Source organism: Dipteris shenzhenensis, chromosome 6 (assembly GCF_047967505.1).
Source record: "Dipteris shenzhenensis isolate YYH24624 ecotype China chromosome 6, Dip_SZ_1.0, whole genome shotgun sequence".
Taxonomy (NCBI): Eukaryota; Viridiplantae; Streptophyta; class Polypodiopsida; order Gleicheniales; family Dipteridaceae; genus Dipteris; species Dipteris shenzhenensis.
Window position 1 is genome coordinate 4,017,459 of NC_141601.1, and position 25,815 is coordinate 4,043,273.

Below are 25,815 nucleotides of genomic sequence, written 5' to 3' on the forward strand. Positions count from 1 at the left end.
TGCTGGTCCCTCTGCAAGGAGTAGTCCTCCTGATGCCTCTTCCTCTAGCATTCATGCTGCTCATCTTCCAACTCAAGAACAGCCGGTCTTGCAGGACAGCAAAGGATGCTTGGGATAAATTGGCTTCTCTCTATCAGATTCGCAATGAAGCTCGTGTTGCATATTTGAGAAGGCAATTACAGGAAGTCCTATGAATGAAGGTGACTCTATGGATGCATACCTGACAAAGGTCAAGGACGTCATGGAACAGCTTGCCAACATTGATGAGGTGGTGCCAAATTCACAGCTTGTCAATACCACATTGAGTGGACTGCCAGATACATATCAAGGGCTTGCTACAACCCTTCGATTACTGGCCATGGGTAATCCAGACCACTATTCTTTTGATCAGCTAGTTACTTTGCTTTTGCAGGAAGAGCAAAGTAGAGCTAATAGACAAGCCATTATTCCTAATCATGCATTTGCTTCACAGCAGACAGGAAGAGGCAAGGCTTCCAAGCCTATGGGCAAGCCAAAATCTGCACATAGTAGCTGCAATTCCTCCCATGCATCTAAAAATACAGCAGATAAGTCAAAGAAGAAAAGATGCAACTATTGTCGCAAGCCTGGACATGACATTTCAGAATGCAGGAAGCACATTGCTTCGGAGAAAAAGAAAGCAGGATTGACAGTTAATGCCTCTCATGCTATTGAATCCCATGAGCCAGAAGATGCTTCACATGCACATGCTCTTCAAGATGATTGGGCATGGGCTGTCCATTGCTCATTTGAATCCTCCAAAGCTGATGCATTCTTTACTACTAATGATGCTCAGTCCTGGTACTTTGATAGTGGTGCTTCCAAACATGTCACATCTTGCAGACAGTTGTTTCATTCTTTAGCTGATGCACCTCGAGGGGGGACTGTCACATGTGCTAATAATGCTTCATATGCTGTAAAAGGAATTGGAGATGTGCAGCTCACATCCATTTCAAGCCATCATGTTACTTTGACAAATGTTCTTTTTGTGCCTGGAATTGAAGTCAACTTGATTTCAATTTCAGCAACTGCCACTTCAGGTTTCAGAGTTATTAATGCGCTAAAGATTAGAATAGGGGGACTCCCAGAAGATTGGTACAAAGAGGAGGACACATATAGTGAAATATTGACAAAGATGAAAGCAAGCTTGCCCAACATTGAATGGGTGGATGATGATGAGCAGGATGATGACGACTCCAAACCAACTTCTATTATGCACTATAAAGGTCATGCAATCCTTACACTGAAGTCAAAAGATATGCGGATCAAGCTTCTTTGACAACCTTACAAGCTGAAGGGTACCAAAGTATGGATAGCAGAGGAGCTTACACAGGCTCAACTCAAGAATAAGGCAACTAAATTAGCTAAAGTCAAGGCTGCAGAAAGGATGGAAAATGGGCAGTTTACTATGAAGGCATAGCCCTAATCAGAGAGTTTAAATCAAAACCAAAAGACTCTCAATCTTAAACTGATGTATGGATGTTTACTCTTTCAGACTATTATGTAGGTACTCTAAAATAATGTGGGTTGCTTTTGCACTCCTTGGGAGCTGCCATGTGCCCTCCGTAAAGCAGTAGTACTAGACGGTTTCTTGCTGTCCCATAGACCTTTTGGTCTCCAGTGGACGTTAATAGACTCTCTCTCTCTCTCTCTCTCTCTCTCTCTCTCTCTCTCTCTCTCGCGCGTAGCCCTTAGTCATCAACATAGCCTTTGTCGTTAGCATCATCCCGTCAACATCAATGTAGCCCTTCGTTGTCAATAGCATCCTGTCAGCGTAGCCATCAGCATCAGCGTAGCCTCGTCGTCAGTGTCAGCATAGCCCTCAACGTATCTTGTAGCATATCCCAGCAACAAGCAGCGCCACTCACACAGGGGTCAAGTCGGTGCTCTTTTCTCCAACAGCAGCTCCAGCGTAAAGGTCCCAGGGGGGGAGGGCAGCATCCTTTATTTTTTCATACCCCAAGCTAGCGTGAAGCCTGAAACCCCTAGCCCAATTGGGGGGTTAGCTCAGCAAGGGGGTAGCAGCAGACATGGCCAGCAAGGAGTGGCCCAGCCTCCCTTCGAAGTCTTCCTCCACCCCAATAGCTTCAGCTAGCAGGCTACGATATGCCACAATTGCACCTATGACAGTAGAAGCTCAAAATGAAGGAGAGAAGACAAAAATGAGATGCTGTAATGGATTGCTGTGAAAACTCAGTAGAGGCTCAAGAGAGAGCCAATATAACAAAACCCTAGGGCAAAGTACACTAACTAGACTGCTGAAATTGAAATCAAGTTGACTTCAATGACAGGCACAAAAAGAACATTTGTCAGAGTGACAGGATGGCTGGAAATGGATGTGAGTTGCACATCTCCAACTCCTTTTACAGCATATGAAGCATTATTGGCACATGTAACAGTCCCCCCTCGAGGTGCATCAGCTAGAGAATGAAACAACTGTCTGCAAGATGTGACATGCTTGGAAGCACCACTATCTAAGTACCAGGACTGAGCATCATTAGCAGTAAATAGTGCATCAGCTTTGGAGGGATCAAATGAGCAATGAACAGCCCATGCCCAATAATCCTGAAGAGCATGTGCATGTGAAGCATCTGCTGGCTCATGGGATTCAATGGCATGTGAGGCATTAACTGTCGATCCTACTTTCTTTTTCTCCGAAGCAATGCGCTTCCTACATTCTGAAATCTCATGTCCAAGCTTGCGACAATAGTTGCATCTTTTCTTCTTTCCCTTATCTGCTGTATTTTCAGATGCATGGGAGGAATTGCAGCTGCTATGCGTAGAGGAATTGCAGCTGCTATGCGCAGATTTTGGCTTGCCCATAGGCTTGGAAGCCTTGCCTCTTCCTGTCTGCTGTGAAGCAAATGCATGATCAGGAATAATGGCTTGTCTGTTAGCTCAACTTTGCTCTTCCTGCAAAAGCAAAGTAACTAGCTGGTCAAAAGAATAGTGGCCTGGATTACCATGGCCACTAATCGAAGGGTTGTAGCAAACCCTTGATATGTATCTGGCAGTCCATTCAATGTGGTACTGACAAGCTGTGAATTTGGCACCACCTCATCAATGTTGGCAAGCTGTTCCATGAGGTCTTTGACCTTTGTCAAATATGCATCCATTGACTCACCTTCATTCATATTCACTTCCTGTAATTGCCTTCTCAAATATGCAACACGAGCTTCATTGCGTATCTGATAGAGAGAAGCCAATTTATCCCAAGCATCCTTTGCTGTCCTACAAGACCGGATGTGTGGAATAATGATTCTCTTGCATGATAAAGCAATGCATGAATGTGCATTTGCATCTCTTGCATCCCATCTTGACTGTTCTTGAGTTGGAAGAGCAGAAGCAGGAGTGCTAGAGGAAGAGACATCAGGAGGAGTATCACCTACAGAAGGACCAGCAGTAGAAACAACCACTGTAGCATTGGTTGGCCTCAGATCAGCCCCAGAAACAATATTCCACAAATGCTTTGCAACAAGAATATGTTTCATGAGATAAGACCACATCGGATAGTTGGTGCCATCCAACTTATCATCTTCACGAAGAACTCCAAATAAATCTTGATTGTTCCCAGCCATAGCAACTGTGATAACCTGTAAAAGACCTGAAAAAACAAAAGCCTCAAGGCTATCACTGCAAAAAAGGCTGGCTGTCCCAAAAATGACAACAAATATCTGCAAATTTCTGACCCAAATCATAGGGCAAATGCAAATCTGACCCAAATGTGACTGTGACAGGCAATGTTCACTGCAAAAACAGCAAATTTGGCAAAAGCCCCAAATTTATTGAGGTCAAATAGGCCAAAAAGAGGGCAAATGTAGAAAAGTCCCAAATTTTGCTGAAATTTTGCAAATGTGACCCAATTTATTTGCAATCTGACTCAATGTACTGCAAAAGTGACTCAATGTCCTGCAAATGTGATTCAATGTATTGCAATCAAAAAGAAATTGCAGACCAAATCCCGAATCTCTCCTAAAGGTATTGAAAACCCCAAATTTTGCCAAAGTCCTGCAAGAGACTTCACACTTGCAACACTTGTACTGCAGTATCGAGGGAAGTACCAGCTGTACGGACAGCTCAAGTACAGTGTACGGCTGTACAGCCAGCTCAAGTACAACTGTACGACTGTACGGTTGTACGGCCGTGCGTTGTACTGCGATGTGCAGGTACAGTGAAGGAGATGTACGACGACGATGCAGTACGGCGACGCGCAAGTGTACGGCGACGTGCAGTACGGACGTGCAATGCGGCGATGCAGTACGGCGCCGTGCAGGCGTACGGAGACGGCGATGTACGTGTTCACGTACGGGCTGTACGGCTAAGGTACTGTATGCAGTACGGAACTGGTGAGACTGGACGTCTGGATCTACAGCACGAAAAATGGTGTCTGATGGCCACAGGTGCTGAAGGAGACCTCGAAAAACTGCAGGTGCTGAAGATATGTCGACCAGCAGGGCAGCAGACTCCCAAAGAGCAATGGAGGACTCGGGGACTGAGTAGAGCTGGAAGACAAGAGCAAAACCTGCTCTGATACCACTAAAGGTCCCTTGAGAAAAGAGAGAGAGTGCAGGTACGAAGGAGACGTAGAATAGCCGTCACGTCAAAATCTTAGATAGATTGAAAATACACAAGTACATAGTACTTGTACCTAGACCTAGGACTAAGTGTCCTAGGTGTCACATAGGACTAAATGTCCTATGTGGCCTAAAAGGCACTAACACTATAAGTGCCTACACTTATGCCTACAAGGCACATACCATGGCCTATAGGGCATCACTAGAACCATCAGAAGATGGCCTACATTGGGAAGTCTTTCTGGCTCTTTGGTTTTCATCCACCCGGACCGGAGTTTCATCTTTTCTTTGTTTGGGTTCGCTATTGGGCACTCTGTACTTTATGGACAGATAGGAATTGTAAAGTCTTTGGTGATCCTATATTTTCCTTGTTTGGCTTTTTCAAGTGTTCTTTGCAGCAATCCTTCTTTGATTGCTTGCAGATGCGCTGCATAGATCATGATGTATATCTAGCATACACTAAAATTTTCAGCTGATGTAATTTCGGCTACCTCATTTTGAGGTTGCTACTCTTGTAATATAATCAATCAAAAGTTTCCACTAAAAAAAAAGTGTGTGTGCACGCGCGCCTTGATGGAAGTTCCTTGTGCGCTGAGAGTCTCACTAGTCAAAGGTGTTTGAATGTCCCCTTGCCTTGCAGGAATCCAGGCGCTCTTATTTTATTTCATCCAAAGGGATTAGGTTGGTTGGTGATGTGCTTCATGATGATGATACTTTACTATCCTTTCTTTTGGCAGCCAGACAATACGGGTTGGGTATGAGAGAGAGAGAGAGAGAGAGAGGTACGAGGTTATATCCAATGGTGATATACAGGTTATATCCAATGTTACAAGGTGGAAAATATAGAAAAGTAAAAAGAGGGAAGAAAGGGGGGGATGGCTGAGGAGACTGAACAAAAGCCAAATTAGAAAAGGAGGTTCTAGTAAGCAATGCAATGCATATGTTCGCACATTTACTGAAGCATAAGCTGTCCTCTGAGTTTCCAAAGATCCCAGGATCTCTTTTAAGTAAAATCTCTTTTGGAAAAGATGGCCAAATAGGTCATACACTTGATGAAGGTTAAAGAATTATCTTATTATCACTTGGTCAAAACTTGCAGGACAATTTTAAATAGAAAAATCTGCCTGTTCCATAATATGGAAGATATATTAGAAATGATCAAAGAGAGCATGCAAAGTCTCGACTGAACAAAGAGTCAAAACTCTAGGAATCCACAAGGTACAAAGCATCTAATTCCATTATACATAGCTGCCATGACATCCTCAACAGACTAATGAGCAGACAACAAAGAGCTAAATTATCTGAACACAGTAAAATAAGCAGATTCCAGACCTTATAGATGTATATTCACATTGTCTAATACACATAATAAGTAGGCAATGTCACACAATTTTTTGATTTTCCTTTGACTTGCCTCAGGTCTTATATCCACAAGAACGATGTTGCCATCTTTTCTTAATATATCTAATGCTGAAGCAGGTGCCAAATCACCAGAGTAGCCACCATACACTGATTGCCGATACAGTATTCTACATTAAAAGAATGAAAAATATATGAGACTTGCAAGAAACATAGTTTCCTCTTTCCTAAGACTGGCATTCCAAGAGAGTGCAAACTTATATGTTACTGTGTTGAAATTTTGTAATCGTTTCTTTAACATCACATTATCCGTCTATTGCTAAACACCCACATCCTGTACAATCTAGTAACAGGAAGGGAAATTCAGACAGCAGTTTTGGTTCCAAAAGTAAATTACAGACCCTAAAAAGACCGTTCCGCCAATGACCAGAATAACTGGAATAATAGGATTCTGAGGATCAAAGCCCACAGCTCTTCCTGCATCCAATATGACTGAATATACCTGCATGCAACATGCTACCCTGGTTTGAAAATAAGAAATTCAAAACATTCAAGATTATCAGACTCTTTCAAACAGAGCTCCAACAGTCACTGTTCTAAACTACCTTCTGGAGAGCATATTGTATTGGTCCAGCCAATTCTGATAGCTTATTCTCAGTGGTTTCAAGAAACAACCTCACATCTATTGGCAGGGCCTCTTTGGTAGCAGAATATCCATCAGCAATTACTCTACCGATTGCTACAAAAGACGTGCCTGTTGCACTCTCAACAGTTGTTACAACACCCTTTAGGGCATCATTTACCGGTGTCCCCATGCGAAAGGGACTTGTCAGCACATCAAGTGGATCTAGCTGTTTGTAAATTGTTCCTTTACCAGCTTCAGATTCCAGTACAGTCATGGGTTTCTCATATGAAGCAGATGTATTCTTAATAGTATTTACAATTGATCCATTGATATCATCATATGTGCTCCTCAAAGCACTGCCCACATTATCAACTGAATCCTGAAATGAGTCTTGGATATTTGTGATTGCATTTACAAGAGCAGATTTAGCCTCCACGAAAGCATCTGATAGGGACTTTGAAGCCTGAGAAAGTGTGTCAACTGCCGAGTCTGGTTCCGCAGAAGGGCGCGATCCAGACAACAAGGCTTCGTATGCTTCCTTAGCTGACATGGATTGATCAATCAAGAGGGAATCCTTTGCAACACTTGCAGCTTCCTGAGAGCTTTCAACAGTGGCATTTACTGAAGCCTCAGCACTAGACCTGATACTTTCCAAATCAGTGCTCTGATTTGTTAAACTAGAGTCTGGTGATGCAGGAATTTCATTCATCAGCAATGTGGTTTCTCCAGGAACTACATTTACGTCGGTTGCAACTGAAGACGATGGTTCTGTTGGACCTTCCATCAGGGATGGAACCCCCTGGATGTCAGAGGGAGTAGCCTCTCTTTCAAGTTGTAACAAAGATGCTTCACTTGTATTACGTTGAATCAGAGGAACTTCACCTGAAGTTTCGACAGTGCCATTCACATTCACAGTCTCTGCAGCCTGGACCCCTTCAAAAGCAACAGCAATAGCCTGTTGTGATGCATGTGCCACTGCTAGTCCAGATGAATGTCCATGCTTGATCTGTATGGTAAATGTGCGGACCAACTGTCCCCTTGATGCAAATTGAAACTTCTCTAGACAAAGGCGAGTTGGTGTTTCTGTAAATCCATGCCATGAGATCTGCATGGAACTAAAAGCTTGATAAGAGAAAGGTGCTGCAAGAATGGTGCAAATACAAAACACTTTCCAAATGAATCTGATTAGTGTTATATAACAAATGACTTTAAATCAGATTGGATTTTTAAAAGGAGATGCAAGGAGAATTGCTGGAAGCCCAAAACAGGTGTAAAATATATTGAATTGCTTTGATAGTTGAGGGTATTGCTAAGGGATCAAAACTGTGGGATTAACAAATGACTTGCAAGAATTAACATGCTCAGAAGAACACCAAATATACAACTGTTGCACAAAAGCATGGACGAGGTACACAAGATTAAGGGCCCCTCTTTATCTAAGCTCTCATAGATCAAAAAGATGGGGTTTGTCTTCCCAAACTCTTCACAGACTTTGAGACCAAACTACTAGACTTATGTATCTGAAGCTTTGGACTCAACAAGTCACTAAATTTCAAAAGACTATGTATAATGAAACCTCCCATTCAAGTCGTTATTATACGGCCTTGATGGGTTCTCCGATCCTGCATCAAAAGATTCACTACGGCGTGAACACATGTCTAACTGTATCAATAATCAAAATTGATGGTAACACATACGTCTTGCTGTATCAAAACTGATGTTAAGTTTAGAACTTGCAATTCTGTATGATGCTCCAAGAAATATTCCTAAAACTCAGATGGGGACGGTTGTGTGGCTGTTCCAAGCTCAAGCTGGAGCTGAGCACTTTGGAAGTACAAAAGCACAATTTACTTGCCACGAGCTGCCTGTTGGCAACTTCTTCAACTCTCAACACATACTCAATCTCAGTGGCCACAAGATTCTCTGTCTTCAACATATTTGGGGGACGAAATTGTGGGCACTCCAGGTGTGAGTACTCCTCATGTCAGCCAGTATATGAAAATCCTGCAATTCAACCTTAGCGCCTGAGCATTCCTAGCATAACAACGCATCTTGGAATATTTAAGTGCAGCTCCAACTGTGTATCCTGATACTAATCATCATTAAAAAGGATGTTATCCTCAGCATCATTCCGTACATGGAATGGCATATTATCATAGTGCTCAATTGAAGAGCCCCTACAAGGCCAGTGGGAACTGCTAGCAATGGTGAAAAGTAGCCCTCACATTCATTCAAGAAGTGGCACACGCAAGAGCAATAGCTTGTGTGGTGCCACCCAAATCAAGAGGAAAAGAATGCTTGGTGTCCACTCAAAACTCTATAAACTGCCTTGTATCCTAGGCACTTCCTAGCTCCTAATGCATCACATCAAGGATCTCAAAGACATAAAGTTCCATTTCTCGCCACACTAAGAGCATAAAATGTACTCCTTCCTGCGGTCCAAGGTGCCCTTGGATACACTTTAGCTTTTGAAGAAGTCTTTGCACTAAATTTTGCATGTGTCAGGCCCATAGCTGTAGAATACTTGGGATTCGGGAAATGGGGCTATGGCTGCCTTTTAAGTTTTCGTCATGCCAGTCAAGTATCTTGGGATTCAATTCTGCCTCCAAAGCGATTCCATGTGTGCTGCCCATTTTCAAAAGTGTACTTGCTAGTGCGCTTCAGCTGAAATGCTTCAACAAGCTCTGCAATCGGCTTAATCATGAGTTCACACCATAGAGTGCAAGTGTCACCTCTCTGGACAAAAGCAAAACCTTGTCATTTCATAAAATTCATTTTTAGAAAACAAATCCTAGACTAGCACCATTAAACGGGCTTAGTCATAAGGAAATCTACATCCTCAATCCCAACAATACAAATTTCTTAGAAAGCTAAAAAGCTACTCAAATCAAATAAAAGCTAAAAACAGCTAGAAAGCTACTAGAATAAACTAACAGCTTTTTCTATTTTACTAATGTAGATATATCTTTCAATTCAAACAGATATTCCAACCTCATAGATTGGAATAAATATAATATTTTATGTAAATAATTGTTAATATTTCTTTTTTTTAAATTGCCCTACGACCCCTCTACATGGCCTGTAACATTGAATGTATCCTAGGCTTGTTGGGGCCAAAAAACTCAGGATTGACTTCTAAGATTTTACCCAAACAGGCAGCTAAGGGTCAATGTGTACACTCTAATGTGCATGCAAGTAATCAAGATAAAATAGAATTTACTTAAAGATTGTTGGTTCCAAAACTTATGTGCACTTCTGAGGTTAAACTATATGATCTTGTTCTATCCTTTGAACCAAGCACTATTACCTAGCACACTAAGGCTTATCCCCCAAGGCCAAGTCAAAAGATGTTATGCTCTATAAGGTGTATAAACCCTATGCAGGTACAAACCCTGAATGACTACACAAACCCTTTGAATGTGCGGATCATCCCAATCCCATGAGGTATGCTGACTGGTGGCAGGTGAAGGTACCAAGCCCTGTTGGCTGGAACAACGCTATGGGTTGTAACATGACTCCATGTGTAGTGGAGTCCATGCCATGCACTAGCTCTCAACATCCTGTCACCTAGGGGGGGATTGGTAAAAAACCCAGGGGGGGATTGGTAAAAAACCCTATATGGAGTGTCAAATGTGGCTACGCTCGCAAAATGTGCCACCACCGTAATAAGCTATTGTAGACACTTCATGTATAAACCATGGACATATAAACTCGTGGTGTATAAACAAATATCATTGAATCTATAGATGACCCCTCTAAAAAGAACTCACATGTGCGATTAGTAAATAAGTGCACAAATAAAAATTAAATGAGAAAATTATATCCAGATATCCATAAGGTACGCCTACCACAAGCACCTTAATGGTCAAGTCAAAGGGGAAGGGGATATGTTCCTAAGAATGGTTTTAGTATGATGAAGAGTGCAAAGCGCATAGGCAACACCATCATTCTGTGATGAGGATAAAAGGAATCTAGAACCATCATTCTGTGATGACCATAAAAGGAATCTAGAAAGAAATAGACTGAATTGAAAAAGAGTACCACGATTGGTGCAACACAAGAAAACCTAAAACTCTAAGGCATCATTTACACCAGTAACTCCAACAAATTTTGGATGAAAATTTTGGAGAAGAGATCACCATTCCCCATCAAAGATCATAGTCTCCATGGAAGGCACATGTTGACACACTCTACCACTTGGCACGATGATTCATAGCCCAAATCCGATTTTCCCGATCTGATGTCGAAGGTGGAGACATCAAAGATCTAAAGGCGGCACTGGCAGGAAAGATTGAAGCATCTAAGAAAGAGAATGCCAAAACTATCTATAATGCATCCCCAAACAATACTGTCTGACAACCAATGGAAAAGAGATCAATGCACCATCCGGATGTAACACATCACCCACCAACTATATCCCTTCGTAGGACCTGAAGTAAGAGTGTCTAGTTCTTGCAAAGCAAGGGGAGGATCAAACAACTTTGACCAATGCGAACTTTTCGTATGCAAAGAAGGATTGCCCTCCAAGGAGGTGCCGCCTTGCCATTTGAGATGAGAAAGAATTTCTTTCCAATCTAAAAGCATCGTAAAGGCAAATGGACAACCCTTAACTTTGCCATAAATGTATCCCAAAATAAAATCCCATTGATTTGGATGCGAGTGCCCAAAAGTAGTAGTCAACTGTGAAATCAAATGATGCATCATAGCAGACCAAGCCTAGTTACACTGTAGAGATTCCAGCATCATCTTCCCCTTAGGTGCCACAATGTGAATGTGAATATTTAAAATATTTAGACCATCATGCATTTTTGGAGAGCAGAGACACTCCATAGAAAGTAATATGAGGCTCTTACGGCCATGCCTTGAGCGCCAGAAGGTTTCCATAAGAGTAGACATAAAAGATTGAATATCCTTCTTAGCAAACATTTTTAGAGGCAAGAAGTGTGAACAAAAGGAGAGCAAGAGTGAGAGAGAGAGAGTGAGCTAAACGTAAGTGTACCGAATAGTGGACTGAAATGAGGTAAGTACAAAAGAGAAGTGAGGGGTTTTGTCTAAGTGACAAAACCCTATCTTATCCACTAACCGTAGTTAGGGATTAGACTGTGGTTAGCGAGAAAAAACTCTCAGAGGGAAAAGTGCCCCTAACCTACTTATTACAATACATTGGCCACTGCCTAGAATATGATAATAATTCTAACACACCCCTGCAGTGCCAATGTGGTGTAGAAGATAGTGATCAATCACCAAAAGGAGATAAGTTTAGGGCATTGCGAAATGCCTCAAACTTCTCACGTGGAAGTGCTTTGGTGAAGATGCCTGCAACATTGTCATGTGTTGACACATAGATAATACTGATCTCCCCTGCTGCATGCAACTTCTCTCTGACATAATGATAATGAACCTCAATGTGCTTTGTATGAGCATGAAACACGGGATTCTTTGCCACTGCTATAGCACTCTGACTATCAGTGAGGATTGGAGAAGGACCCTCCAATAAAAGACGAAGTTCAGCGAACAAGCGTCGCAGCCAAACACATTCAACTGTCGCTATGAAAGCTGCCCTGTACTCAGCTTCACATGAGGAAGTAGCCACTGTAGATTGCTTCTTGCTCGGCCAAGAAATGCAAGCTTTGCCCAAAAAGAAACAATTACCACTAGTGGACTGCTTGGTATCATAGTCTCCAACCCAATCTAAATCACTGTAAGCATGTATCTGCAAGTCACCACCCCTGGGAAACATCAAGCCATAAGACCTTGTGCCTTGCAAATAACGAAAGATGTGTTTTACAGCCTACCAATGTGTTGTCTTTGGGCTGTGCATATATCTGCTCACCTGAGATACTGCATACTGAATATCGGGCCGTATTGCACAAATAGATAAGGCATCCAACAGGCTGTAAAGTGTGACATCTACTAATTCACCTGCATCATACATAGTAAGCTTCAGCCCCGGCTCCATGGAAGTGGCTATAGGCTTACAATCATGCATGTTGAACCTATCCAAGAGCTTCTGCACATACTTGGATTGAGACATAACGATGCCACACTTGTCTTGTATAAACACGATCCCCCAATAAAAATTTAACATGCCCAAATTTGTCAGCTTTCAACTCAGCTTTGAAATCTGCAATTGTTTCCTCATTTGACCCTGTGAGCAACATGTCATCTACATAAAGAATGATGACCAAAATATCCCCCCCATCCTTCTTGATGTAGAGGGTGCTTTCCATGGGACTATTATGTAACCCCTTACTTGCCAGGAATGCGCATCAATCTTGGCATACCATGCATGTGGGGGTTGTTTCAGCCCATATAAAGCTTTGTTAAGCTTGCAAACTTGAAGTGCATTGCCAGAAAGTTCAAATCCAAGAGGTTATTTAACATAAACCTCTTCTTGCAAGTCCCCATTAAGGAAAGCTGTTTTTATGTCCAATTGATGGACATTCCAAACAAAATTTGCAGCCATGGCAATAACTGGCCTTATGGTGGTCATCCAAGATGTAGGAGCAAAAGTCTCCTCATAATCTATGTCCTTCTTTTGTGCATAGTCTTGGCAACCAGCCTTGCCTTGTACCTGTCAATGGAATGTGTCAATTTTACGAGCAAAAACCTATGAGCAGGTTTATCCGAGCATGCTTTTCAAGAGATTTGAAAATTGTATTTCTTTAGGAAACATGGTTTTTACACGTTTATTTTCTCACTAGAACTAAAACTAGATTCCTTTATCATAAAAATATACAGACTAGTCACTCATTCATTTTTACATAACATAAATTTTCTTATTCATAGACATGCCTTTGTACCCTTGTTATTACCTTAAAAAAGTGTTGAAAAATAATTCATTTAAGAAACATCCCTCATAATCACTCTCAATGTACATATATTATACATATGTAATTACTTATTAAACACATTTATATCATATGGCAATATCTTTCCAGTGTTTTTTTAGCATAAATAACAAGATATTTATGGACATGTTTCTAAAGAAGTTTAAATTACTATAAATAAGTATTAAATTGGGCTTATATATCACTCTCATAAAATACACTTAATATTTAATACTATATATGCAAGATTTTCCAAAATATAACCCCTTAGATGTGCTCAAATGGGGTTTTCCAATCAATTTAAGTGGTTGAATGACTATATTTGGATATTGGATGTGAAAGTTATGTCACTTTTAAAAGTGTTGTCTAAGGTAGTTTCGCTGGCGAAACTACCTTGGAAGACCTACTTCAAAGGGGTTTCGCTGGCGAAACTACCTTGATGGCTTGCTTCAATGAGTTTTCTTTGGAGAAACCCTTTCATGAAAATAGGTTGAGAGAGCTTTTCAATGTCACCCCCTATTAAGTTAAAGTTGTAAGAAGGATCATAAGGGCATTTTCATAGAGAAGTCTACTCTACATGTGGGTTTCTTCAAAAGCCATCCCATTATGTTCTCACCATTCCCAAAGATTCATGTAAAGATTTTTGTATACAATAGGCATTGCTATAATACTTTGCATATTTCTAAGTGAAACTATGTTTTCTTCCGTTCCATTTTTGCCAAATTTTTGTATAGTTAGAAGGTATTTTTTTCCTTCGCTCGGACGCTCAGAAGATTTCACTCGGAAAAATGCTCGTCCCCCCATCAATGGACCCATCTGGCTTCCTTTTCACTTTAAAAACCCACTTGGTACCAATGGCATGCTAATTTGGTGGCAAATCCACAACATCCCAAGTCTAATTTTTCTCAATGGACTGCAATTCATTGTGCATGGCATGCATCCAATGCACATCATCATTTGCTTCTTCAAAAGAGTCAAGTTCTTCTTCATCAAGAAGAGTACTTACATAAGTTATCTCAACTGAAAGAGTCCCCCCTGCGTACCTTACTGCACTACGAGTCCTGCCCGGCAATGGGGCCTCAAGCCTACTCTCCCTAAGAGTCTGTAGCAATCAATTCAGGACTGTTTTGGCTGCGTGTATCTCTTGAATCGCTTGCCTGACAACTTCATCCACACCTTGTGGAGGTACAAAATCAGCCTGTGGCTGAATCGGGGCATGGGATGAGGAGGTTGCTGTAAATTCTGATTTTCAGCAAGAGCCTCAGGTGGGGAACCAAATGTTATAGGAGGCATCCCCTCAAAAACATCATCTGAAGAAGCGGGAATTGTTCAGCATGTGTATGTGCTGAATTTTCTCAAAATATAACATCTCTACTCACAAAAATCTTGCGAGAAGTAAGATTGTAGAGACGATAGCCTTTGCTTTGTGCACTGTACCCAACAAAATGCATTTAAGTGCCTTATCTGACAACTTATGTCGAAACTCCACAGGCACGTGGGCATATGCAACACAACCAAAAACCCTGAAGTGATCCACTGAAGGCTTTCTCCCATGCCATGCCTATAGGGAGTGATTGTCTTCAAAGCCTTTGTGAGAGCCCGATTCAAAACATAGTTTGCACACATGAGGCCTTCAAGCCAAAACTTGTGAGGCAACTTTTTACTAGTAAGCATGCATCTATCCATCTGCTTTGCCATTTTGCTGAGATGACTGTAAGCTGATGTGTGATGCCTGTCTCCTTCGAAAATGCCTCAAACTCATGAGACGTATACTCCCCTCCTCTATCTGTGCGAAGTGTCTGCACCTTGAGTCCTGTCCCATTCTCAACCATAGCCACAAAGTGTTTGAAATGCATAAACACTTCTGATTTTGCCTTAAGACCATAGACCCAAGTGTCATTGGTGAAGTCATCTATGAATGTAACATAATAGAGATAACCACCAAAAGCAGGTGTCCTCATGGGACCGCAGACATCATCGAATATAACCTAAAATCCTCCTCTATTGAGAGAGGACATTGAAAGCAAATTCTTCTTTATACCTGGCACATAGAGAATGTCTAGAATTTTGAAATCTGTGCCATCAATGGATGTAAGGATGATGTCCCCCACTCCACACACTAAATAAGAAGAATTATTTGCACAAGTCACCTTCTTTTTAGCAAGTGGAGGATGCAGAGATGCAAAAAGGGTCTTCTTAGAAGTGATGTGCTTGGAAGCACCACTATCAAAATACCAAGTATTCAGTGTCTCAGTGACACTGAGAGAGCATGCATCCTTTGAAGGATCATAACTGCAAGTCAAGAAAGCATAAGGATCATCCTCAATAGTGGCTATAGTATCTGAACTACCCACTGAAGAAAATAAAAATGCAAGACAAAAAGTCATAGTGCTCTTCCACAAAGTTGCCTGTAACATCTCCCCCATCATGTGCATGAGGAGCTGATGCATCTGACAGAGCCATACCTGAATCCCTTTTCTTTTCTTTAGCTATGCGCTTCTTGCATTCACCAATATAATGACCTGGCTTCTTGCAGTAGTGACAAATGCCCTTCTTTTTAGGCTTATCTGCATCACCCTTTGCCTTATAAGAGGGCTGTCCTGAATCAGCTTTATGCTGAAGTGCGAGCTGATTGGTGCTGCCCTTTTTCCTTAGGCTTAAACTTAGAAAGCATGGCATGCTCGCCAGCCCGTGTTGCCATATTTCTTCGTGTCTACTCTTCTTGCAACAGAAGTCCTACCAACTCGTAAAAAGAGAGAGGATTGCTAATCCCCCTCGATGACAAATTCAGCGAGATGTGGAAACCAAGATAGGACTCAGGAAGAGAATTCAGAGTAGTGGTAATCATCTCTGATCCGGAATAACTTCATCAATATTCAGCAGCTGCTCCCTCAAATCCTAAAGCTTTGTGAGGTCAGTATTCATGGAATCTCCCTCATCCATATGCGTATGAGATAGTGCTCTCTTCAGGAAACATACTCTCTAATATCTCCCAAGCTGCCTTTGAGGTCTTGCATGACCGAATGTGAGGAATAATGAACCTCTTGACAAAAAGAGAAATCACTGATAGAGCTTGTGCATCCCTAGAATCCCATCTTTTCTGCTTTGCGGTGGGAGCCACTGAAGTAGCAGCTACTCCAATTACTTGTACTACATTTTGACCTCTACCCCTGCCTCCAGCTGTAGGAGTGACAGGTGTAGCCACAGAATCTGAACTTGCTTCATCTCCATTGACATAATCCCAAAGATGTCTGCCAACCAAGATGTTGCAAACCATAAAGCTCCACAAGGAGGAGTTGGTGCCATCCAACTTATCCTCCTGTGTGAGGACTCCAAACACCTCATTGGGGTTGTTCTGAGCCATTTTTGCCAGATAAAGTAAAAAACACAGCAAACTAAACAAGTAAAATCCCTTTCTCGGATCTAAAATGCACAACCAAAGTCTGCCAAAGAAAATCTGCCCACAATGACAAATACTATCACAGCCTACCTATCAAAGGCTTGAAATGCACGACAATGCTCTTCAGATGCCCAAAAAATCTGCAAAGAAAATCTGCAAAAACTGACAAAAGACTGCAAATTGACTCACACTGAGTCCAAAACTGCTTGCAACTCTCCCAAATGGCTTTTCAACTGCCAAATTGCATCCGAATGCCAAAAGCCCCAATTTCTTCACGGAAATTGCATCCAAAAGAGGGCAAATTGACTGAAAGCCCCAAAAATGCCTAAAATTGCAGTTCAAGACCAAAGGCCCCAAATTTTGGGGTGAAATTGCAACCGAAAGAGGGAAAATTGATTGAAAGCCCCGAATTTGCAATCTGTCTGCCAAAGCCCCAAATGTGCTCAACACCTGCAAATGTGCACAAATCTATCCCCAAATTTGATTGAATCTGAACCAAACAATGGCTTGATGCAACACATCTGAAGTCGTATGGACAGGAGCTGCAGATACTCGTACAGTCGGAACTGTCAGCCCATACGGACTAACAGATGGTTGTAAAGGTACGGAATGGAGCGGCGCTTGTACGGCTCTGTACGGACAGATTTGCCTTCTTGATTGATCTAGTTTCACCAACTTATAGGGTTCATGGCCAGCAGGTCTCCTGGATGACAGTCCAGCATCACTACTTGGAACATCTAGGTGGCTCGATGCAGCCAGGTGTGATGGGGGGCCAAGAGGTCCCTCCGATGGCTACCCTAGTTGCCAGCAGGACATCATCTTTACTTTGTGCGCCACCTAGGAGCGCGATACTTCAAGTTCAAGAGTGACCGCCGAAAGGCGAGAACGTTTCTGCAAGGCTTGGCCTGTTGGATATATAGACCACCACCCTAGTTGTCAGACCTTGTTCCGGAGATTCCCTAGGCAGTGAGCTAGGCTCTCTGGAAATAGGATGGCTTTTCTAACATCCAATCTTTCTTTTCTACTTACCGTCTTTAGCTCCTCTTGGAAGCTGATCTATATGGTGTTTTTCAAGCATTGATAGAACTTTCTTTTCTCAGGAAAAGAAATAAGAATCTCGTGTACTCTGAAGTGAAGGAAGTCTCTCATGTGTATTTCTACAATAAATGGCATCCAAGGGGGAAGGGATGGATGGGAATAACCATTTGAGTACTCTTATCGAATAATCTATCAAGAGAAATATCTCTACCTAAGGGATCATGGTGGATTTCCAAGACAAATAGTCAAAGTGGCCTATGGTGGGTTCCAAGATTAAAATAGTTAGAGTCGCCTACTCCCAAGTACATTCATGAGATGAGATCTTTCTTAGGGATGCGTAGCTACTATAGGCCTACATAGTCTTTGAGAGCCAAAAGCTTCAAAGTGCTGAATTGATAGTATACTCCCAAGTACATTCATGAGATGAGATCTTTCTTAGGGATGCATAGCTACTGTAGGCCTACTATACCCTTTCAGAGCCAAAAGCTTCAAAGTGCTGAATCGAAAGTATAGCACTCATGAAATGGAATCATTGGTTGTTGTGCATGAATATCTCCAATCTTTTGGACAACCTATATTGGAGTATTAATAGGTGAAAGACAATTAGCTTTTGCAACATCTATATAAAGAGGGTGTAGGAAAACGCTCACAGAAAATTAAAACACGTGTTCTGCTTAAATGTTATCTTTGGAGGTAAACTTTCATAGAGCAAGAGATTTTGCGGGGGGGGGGGGGGGGGGGGAGGGGGGAAGCTAGCAAGAGAAAAATACTATTAATAGTGATGCTTCGCTTAAATTAAGAAAGAGGGTACCTAGGAATGCACCAACAAGCATTGAGGGCTTGATAGTACCCAAGAGTAATTGAGGGTTTCTGATGGTACCCACTTTGGAGACCATGGTACCAATAAACAATGTTATATTGACCAATCTCTTTGGATACTTGAAGGAAGTTGCCAATTGTATCTTTGAGAGAACAATGGGAAAATACATTGTAAGGGATTGAGAATTGGATGTACCTCCCAACAATTAATCTGTTTCAACTTGGTAAACTCAAACTGAAGGCAATGTATTACTTAATGCATTGCTCTAAGATAGAAAAAGGCATGCTAGCATAGAATGTTGGAAACTGCAGAGGCCGCCACGTGTCGAGAAGGATGCGCCAGGTGCTAGCATGCTCTAAGATACAAAAAGGCATGCTGACATAGAACGTTGGAAATCGTAGACGCCACCATGTGTCGCCAAGAGATGTGCCGAGTCGGGCGTCCCAAGCCCGCCCCATAGCCACGTAATCTCTCTCTCTCTCTCTCTGAAAATGTCCTGGGTGGGATGAGAGAGAGAGGGTTGAATCCACCATAATATGCAAGGCATCCAATCCCCCCACATTGCTTATGGGATTGGAATTCCACAAAGCGACGTGTCAAACAACACCTTTTAAGGAGCCAATTACCCATTTTTGTCATAAACCATACAAACCACACAAGGGGGTACCCAAGGAGGTTAGCCCATAGCAAACAACCCCCGTGGGCTAAGCACCTTGAAAGGTGAGGTGACCAAACCAAAGGCCAGTCCATCAACCAAGGGTGGTGAGAACAATCGCACGAGTCAACAAACCAAAGCTACCCATGACTCAAAGTCCATGACAACCCAAACACGAACAGCCAAGTACCAATCCAGATCAGAGCCATCGATAGAAGCCGCACTTAAACCCGCCACGATTCGCGGCTCCTCATGGCGAAGTCACACTTTAATGCCCATCATGTAGATCGTGACAACTCTACAAAGCACACAGTCCGCCGCCGAATAGTCTACACCGGTTGCCACTTCTCGCGTCAGAGCAGACACTAGACCAAGTAGAAACCAAAGACAATTGCCATGTGTCACCACGCGACAACCACTACCAAGCAATCCGTCGAAACAACCTGGCCTTGATACCATGTTGGAAACCACAGACGTCACCACGTGTCGCCAAGGGATGCGCACTAGGTGTGGGGGTCCCAAGCCCGCCCCATCCCAACGTGGGGAACCAGGTTCGTTAAGCCACGGGAGACATTCGGGGCTGCTACTAACAGGCACCTTGCTTGCTTGTGACTGTGTGGGCATGCTTGGCGTGATATTTTTTTGTTTTTTTTAGAGGGCCGTTGGAGTTTCATGAGGTGCTTGGAGTGGTCATTGGAGCCACCCTGGCTGAGTCAAGTCTCTCTGTTGAGTCGGTTGCTTATTGGCTGGGTCTGGCATTACACCTTGTCGTTGGAGATGTCTGTGGTGGAGTGACTACTTGGAGCTGAGGCATTGGGGTGTTGTAGCTCGTTGGTAGTAGTAGTGTGGTGCATTGTGCTACTGAGTTCCCCTTGAGTCGATGAAGGCATTGCATTCTATAGTCCTTGGCCGTAGGTAGTGCTTGTAACTGGTTGTGACCCGTGTTGAGCTAATGGACAAGCCTGTCTCTTCCTACGAAAGCAGTAGGAAAGAGCCAACATCTTCTCACAGATAGATGCTAATGCGCTACAGGTAGATCCTCCACTCCAACATGAAGAACCAATCGATCTAGAGATGCCATTCTTTATGGCTGACCTCGAGTGGAATAATGAACCTGAAGAAGGTACCCATACCAATGATGACTCAGATTTTCCTTGGGACATTGAAACAAATATTGCGAATGCTGAAATTGAAGATCAAATCTTTGATAATGACCTAGCCATTCTGCATGCCCTAATGGCAGTCGAGCTCCCAAAAGTTGAACCTCCGCAGTTGAATAACAGCAGAAGATCCCGCAAGAAAGCTGAAGGAGAAAATCGCAGAACGAGCACTTCAATGAATTCGAACGAGTCGAATCAAGGATCTCATCGAATTATACCTTGCAAAGTCAGCTCCCTCAAAATCAGAACCACTACCCCTGAGGGACTGGAAGGAGTATGTGCAGCACATGAGCCCTTACTTGGAAACACCTTACCAGTGGAAAAGTTACCCCACAGCTTTGACGATTATTGATCCTCTTGTTCCCAGGCAACAATTTGACAAATTCCTTGACTTATTGCGACGTCCCTTTCCTGTTGCTTGCACATAAGCTCAACACGCTCTCTATGCTCAGCGACGTACTCAGTACCCGTCGTCCCTTTCCAAGACTCTTCGTATGCTATCAGCTCTCCTTTCACAGAAGACCCATCATTTCATATATCACGTACGTAGGCCGCTCTTCCCAATAGCCCAAGTAACCAACCGGCAGCTCCTCCAAAATCGATTCCGTTGACAGGCCGCCTTCAGTCCATCGTGGTTTTCCTTCAGCGTATCTTCTTCTTTTCCCTTACGCACCTGGGTATGTCAACCGTGGACAGTCCGTCGTCTTTTTCTCTCTCTCCCAATCGCACCTCCCTCTCTCTCCCAAAAGGTCCAGGGTGGGATGAGAGAGAGAGAGAGAGGATTGAACATTATATGCAAGGCATCCAACCCACATTGCTTACGAGATTGGAACGCCACAAAGACACGTGTCAAACAATGCCTTAAGGAGCCAATGACCCATTTTTGCCATGAACCATACAAACCACACAAGGGGGTACCCAAGGGGTTTAGCTCATATCCCACTTGTGACTAGACCATGTGTTTATTTTGCAGGAGAAGTTGCACAAAAAAAAAAACAGAGACAACCAAGCTAAGTATTCTTAACCTTCCTTCTGATTATTATAGAAATCAATAAGACAAAATGAGCCTTAGGGATTAGGTTTGCATTAGAAGCTTGAGGGTGAGTGGTACGATAGCAAAGAAAAGAGAGAAGCGTTATCCTAGAGCTCTAGGAAACTTCCATTGATTGTATCAACATGTAGGCCACAAACACCATAAGAATTCAACCATGTTTAGTTATTAGCTAAGGATACCTAAAATTTAAGCAAGAGGGAATGTCATGACATGAGTACCAATTATAACCCAAAATAGTATGCTAATCAATGAAATCAATAGAAGAAGGTTGGTTCAAACGGCTCTAAAATCGTGAAGCGTTATCCTAGAACTCTAGCAAACTTCCATTGATTGTATTAACATGTAGTCCACAAACACTATAAGAATTAAACCCTGTTTAGTTATTAGCTAAGGACAGCTAAAATTTAAGCAAGAGGGAGTGTCATGACATGAGTAGCTATTATTACCCAAATTAGTATGCTAACCAATGGAATCAATGGAAGAAGGTTGGTTCAAACAGCTCTATAATCGGAGTCATATTGAGTAAGATAGGGAGAAAAAGGTTATGTTAAGTAATAGGTCATTGCCTAGGGATAAAAAAGGACTAGAATAACTAAAATGTAGGGAGAGGGGTCAAGGACCCTTAGAAATTCTAGTATCTAAGGTCTAAGGTGTCTTAGGGAGAATTGAAAGGGCACATTTAATGGGACCACTCCTGTGGTCACATCCCTTCTTCCACCCCTTCCACTCAATTGGTAGTACCTAACTAGGAGAGCACCTAGGATATGTCCTATGGACACAGTTAGTCAGCCTAGAGTAGGCAATAAGTAAGATAGGGAAAGAAATACCCAACATAGAGGTCACAGGGGCGCCTACTACAGCATTAAGGCTGGAGGGGGGCCTGATAAACAGCTATAAAGTTCTAGTGCCTACACAAATCGGGTAGAGCTCAGGAATTTGAGGATAAATTGAGATTCTAGTTCATTACAATCATGATCAAGACCCTCTGCTTGTGCATAGCCTTTGGCCACCAACCTGGCTTTATACTTGTTGAGAGTCCCTACTTGGCTTTGTAGATCCACTTGGTCCCAATCCCCTTCTTCTAGGCACCAAATCCCGTGTATGGTTCTTCTCAAATTTCCATTTTTGACTCCAATGCTCGCCACTCTTTAGGATATCCTTCGCTACATCAAAGATTCTCGACTCCTAGATTACTCGAATCTGACCCATCATTCCATGTTTCACGGTGGTAGTCTAATGAATGCATCAAGACTTCCTCTCCACCCCCGAACTACTCTCAGGAATCCCTAAGTTGGCCTCGGTCTTTAGATACCAGCATGGTACCTTTCTAAGTCGTCTTCTTCAGGAGCTCAAGTTCTTAATCTTATACTCTGACTCTAGGTCCTCATTTTTGAACCTACTGGTGACTCGTTTTTGCTTTGAATGTGAGCTTAGCACTGGAGGGGGTAATGCTGCAGCTGAGGTTGTTTCACTATACAGATAGTGCTCAATCTCCTAAAAGACCAGAGCGCTACTAACCAACACCTTCTTTGACTCTTTGTCATACAACCGATAAGCTTTGGCCTCCTAAGTATATCTGACAATATGCATTTCCTACTTCGTGGATCCAACTTATTGCCACTGTCCTTGTGAACATGCACCCATGTGCCAAACCTTAAATGCTTTATGACGGGCTTCTTACTTGAGCATGCTTCCTGCGAAGGGAGGGAGCTGTTCCCCATGTGACTGCAGTCCACCTGTAGGATTTTGTTTGACCTATTCTAGGAGGAATGATGCTGGTAAACAGGCACTGGTGCGCTGCTGTTTTTCCTCGCTGATTTGCTTTGGGTAAGCCCCATGCCAAGCCAGATGCTTTTATAAGAGTAAACAAACTCGCTTTTATTTTTTATTTTTTAAACTCGCTTTTGAGGAAAGGATTTCCAAAGGAGTTTGCTTTTTCTTGCTTTGGGATTGCTTTCTCAAAGTTGGCTTTTCTAGAACAAAGCAGCGAGCTCTTTTGGGCTCTTCTCCCTTCTATTTAGCAGCCCTGAAATGCCCAACCTCCTAACATCAGATCAAATAAGCTCCTACTCCTGTTTTAACTTTTGCCTCACTTTCTTCTCTTGATACCCTGTCCCTACGCGATTCCAGCCTCTGCATCCTCCTTTCCACTCTCCTAGTTGCAGCCCTATTGCTTTTCTCTCTTCCCTCAGCCCTGCCTCAGCACTTCTCTTCAAACTTGTATATCTAATGGCTGAAGGGAGTAACATGCTTAGTGAGGAAGCTGCAGCAGCTACAGCAAGCATGCCTCCACATGAGGAGCCTCGCAACGAAGAGGGGATAACATGGGCTTTGGTGAGGATGATCTTGTCACCAAGGAGCAACAGGCGGACCTGAAGGCGTACTTTGAAACGCAGCTGGAGTTGAAGAATATGTTCATGTTCCCATGAGACACACCTCAAGCACAAACGCAAAAAATTGTGGTATTGCAAGCCACAATTACGATGTTGGCAGCCAGAGCCGGTGGGAGTGTACCAATAGGACCATCCTTCACACCTGAGGCTTTCTAGGTGAAGATTGTACACTTGAGAGCATAGACAAGACACATGATTGAACCTGTGGCAGGTACACTTCTTCGTCCATCCTTTTATTGATGCATTCAAAGTCCATATGGCACAAGGAATGTTGAAAGGCTCCCACTTGGTGGCACAAGTAGAAAGAGAAACTTAAGACTTGGCCTGAGTTTGAAAAGGTATTAAAGGAAGAATTCCTTGAGCCGGAGGATGAGTTTGACCTCATCTCCAAGTTTACTACTTTAAGTATGATGAGCCAATTGTTTGATGTGTACCTACAAACAGTTTTGAGATTTGCAATATAAAGGCCAGATATGGATCCAACAATTTCATGTGGATTTTTCATTAACGGCTTGGCAAAACAACATAAACTTCAGGTACAGAACAATAGTAGCAAGGATGCAATTTGATATGCAAAGATTCATATTAATGCTCTAGCCAAAGGATGTTCTTCACAAAAACCTCAGCCAACTACAGGGACGAGACAGAAGAGAAGATTCCATCCCACTAGGGCTCAAGCATCAAGTTCATCACACACTCCAAGTGAACCGACTACAAAGCGCATTAAAAACACAGAGAAAAACCTTCACTTTGTGAAGAAGGTTCATGAGCAAAAAGGAATATGCGGATGCATTATCTGGAATGAAAGACTAAATCAAAGAGTACAACTCTGACTGAGGTCAAAGGTAATACCGTACACACCTTAGTCCTCGATCAAAGGTAATACTATTTCTTCCATACGCACTTTATCCTACATCAAAGTCTGTATCGTACAGATTGTAACTTCATTACACAGATGTTCAACCCAATGACCTTGTTTGTAAATTAGGGTTAGAATAGTCCACATCCTAATTCACTCTGGTAGTACTCACAATTTCATGAATGCCAACATGTGCAAAAAGTGGGAGTGCCGACACAGCCAAGTGGCCATGACTATGAAGCGGACATGGCAGTTGGGAAGCAAATTTGGGATTGACGTGCAACGCAGATTCCCATTGCTACGTTCAGGAATCCTAAATAGATCCAGAGACGAAATTCCAAAGATATACCGACTAGAACGTAGGACAAAGCAAAGTTTCTTCATTACTTTTCTTGTATTATAACCCTTTCTGAGAAGTAATAGAATAGATTAATAAATTGAGGAATGAAGGCACTTTAACTTGTGCAAAGATGAGAGAATCTATACAATTGGAAAGCAATCGTTCCATATTTAGCCATATCAGAGATCTTTCAGTCGATGTGAGGCATCTTATGATATTCAGCACAGCATACTCAGGTGGTTGTCGTTTATCAACGATATCAACTTCTAAACCTAAAGAAGATTGAGTAATGCTAAAATCCAAGAAACTACAATAGCTTCCACTGGCTATATAATCAAGTTTACAAAACTCTCGTGGATAAATCTCTAGCCAAATGAATTTGGATCTTTCTACTTAAAATCTTAAAAGTCTTGAATACCTAGGACAAATAAGTCATCTATGAATCTCCTAACCTAACTAAGTTTATGAAGAACGATTGGATAGGTCTCACAAGAGATCAATCGTTGCCAAAACTCAAATTCATGAGAGATCAAATCCTTTAAAGCCTTGCCACATGACCTATGACATCTCACAAGCTGCCATGTGTCTTGTGCCACCTCATGGTCCAATGCCACTTGTCATGGCTGCCACATGGCACATGCTATACAGCAGTATTTTAACCACGCTTTATTTGCTTGACTAATAAATTCA

At 42.4% G+C, this 25,815-nt stretch overlaps 1 protein-coding gene across 1 annotated transcript in view; it reads right to left on the bottom strand.

The window, feature by feature from the left end:
- The window catches only part of LOC147900658 (Rhodanese/Cell cycle control phosphatase superfamily protein), a 101,531-nt gene that overhangs the window by 69,771 nt on the left and 5,945 nt on the right, over positions 1-25,815 (bottom strand). Inside the window, exons 2-4 of the mRNA XM_087376007.1 lie at positions 6,557-7,681; positions 6,353-6,453; positions 6,007-6,121 (exon numbers count right to left, since the gene is read on the bottom strand). Coding sequence (XP_087232133.1) covers positions 6,007-6,121; positions 6,353-6,453; positions 6,557-7,681 — 1,341 coding nt within the window. The remainder of the gene's footprint in view (positions 1-6,006; positions 6,122-6,352; positions 6,454-6,556; positions 7,682-25,815) is intronic.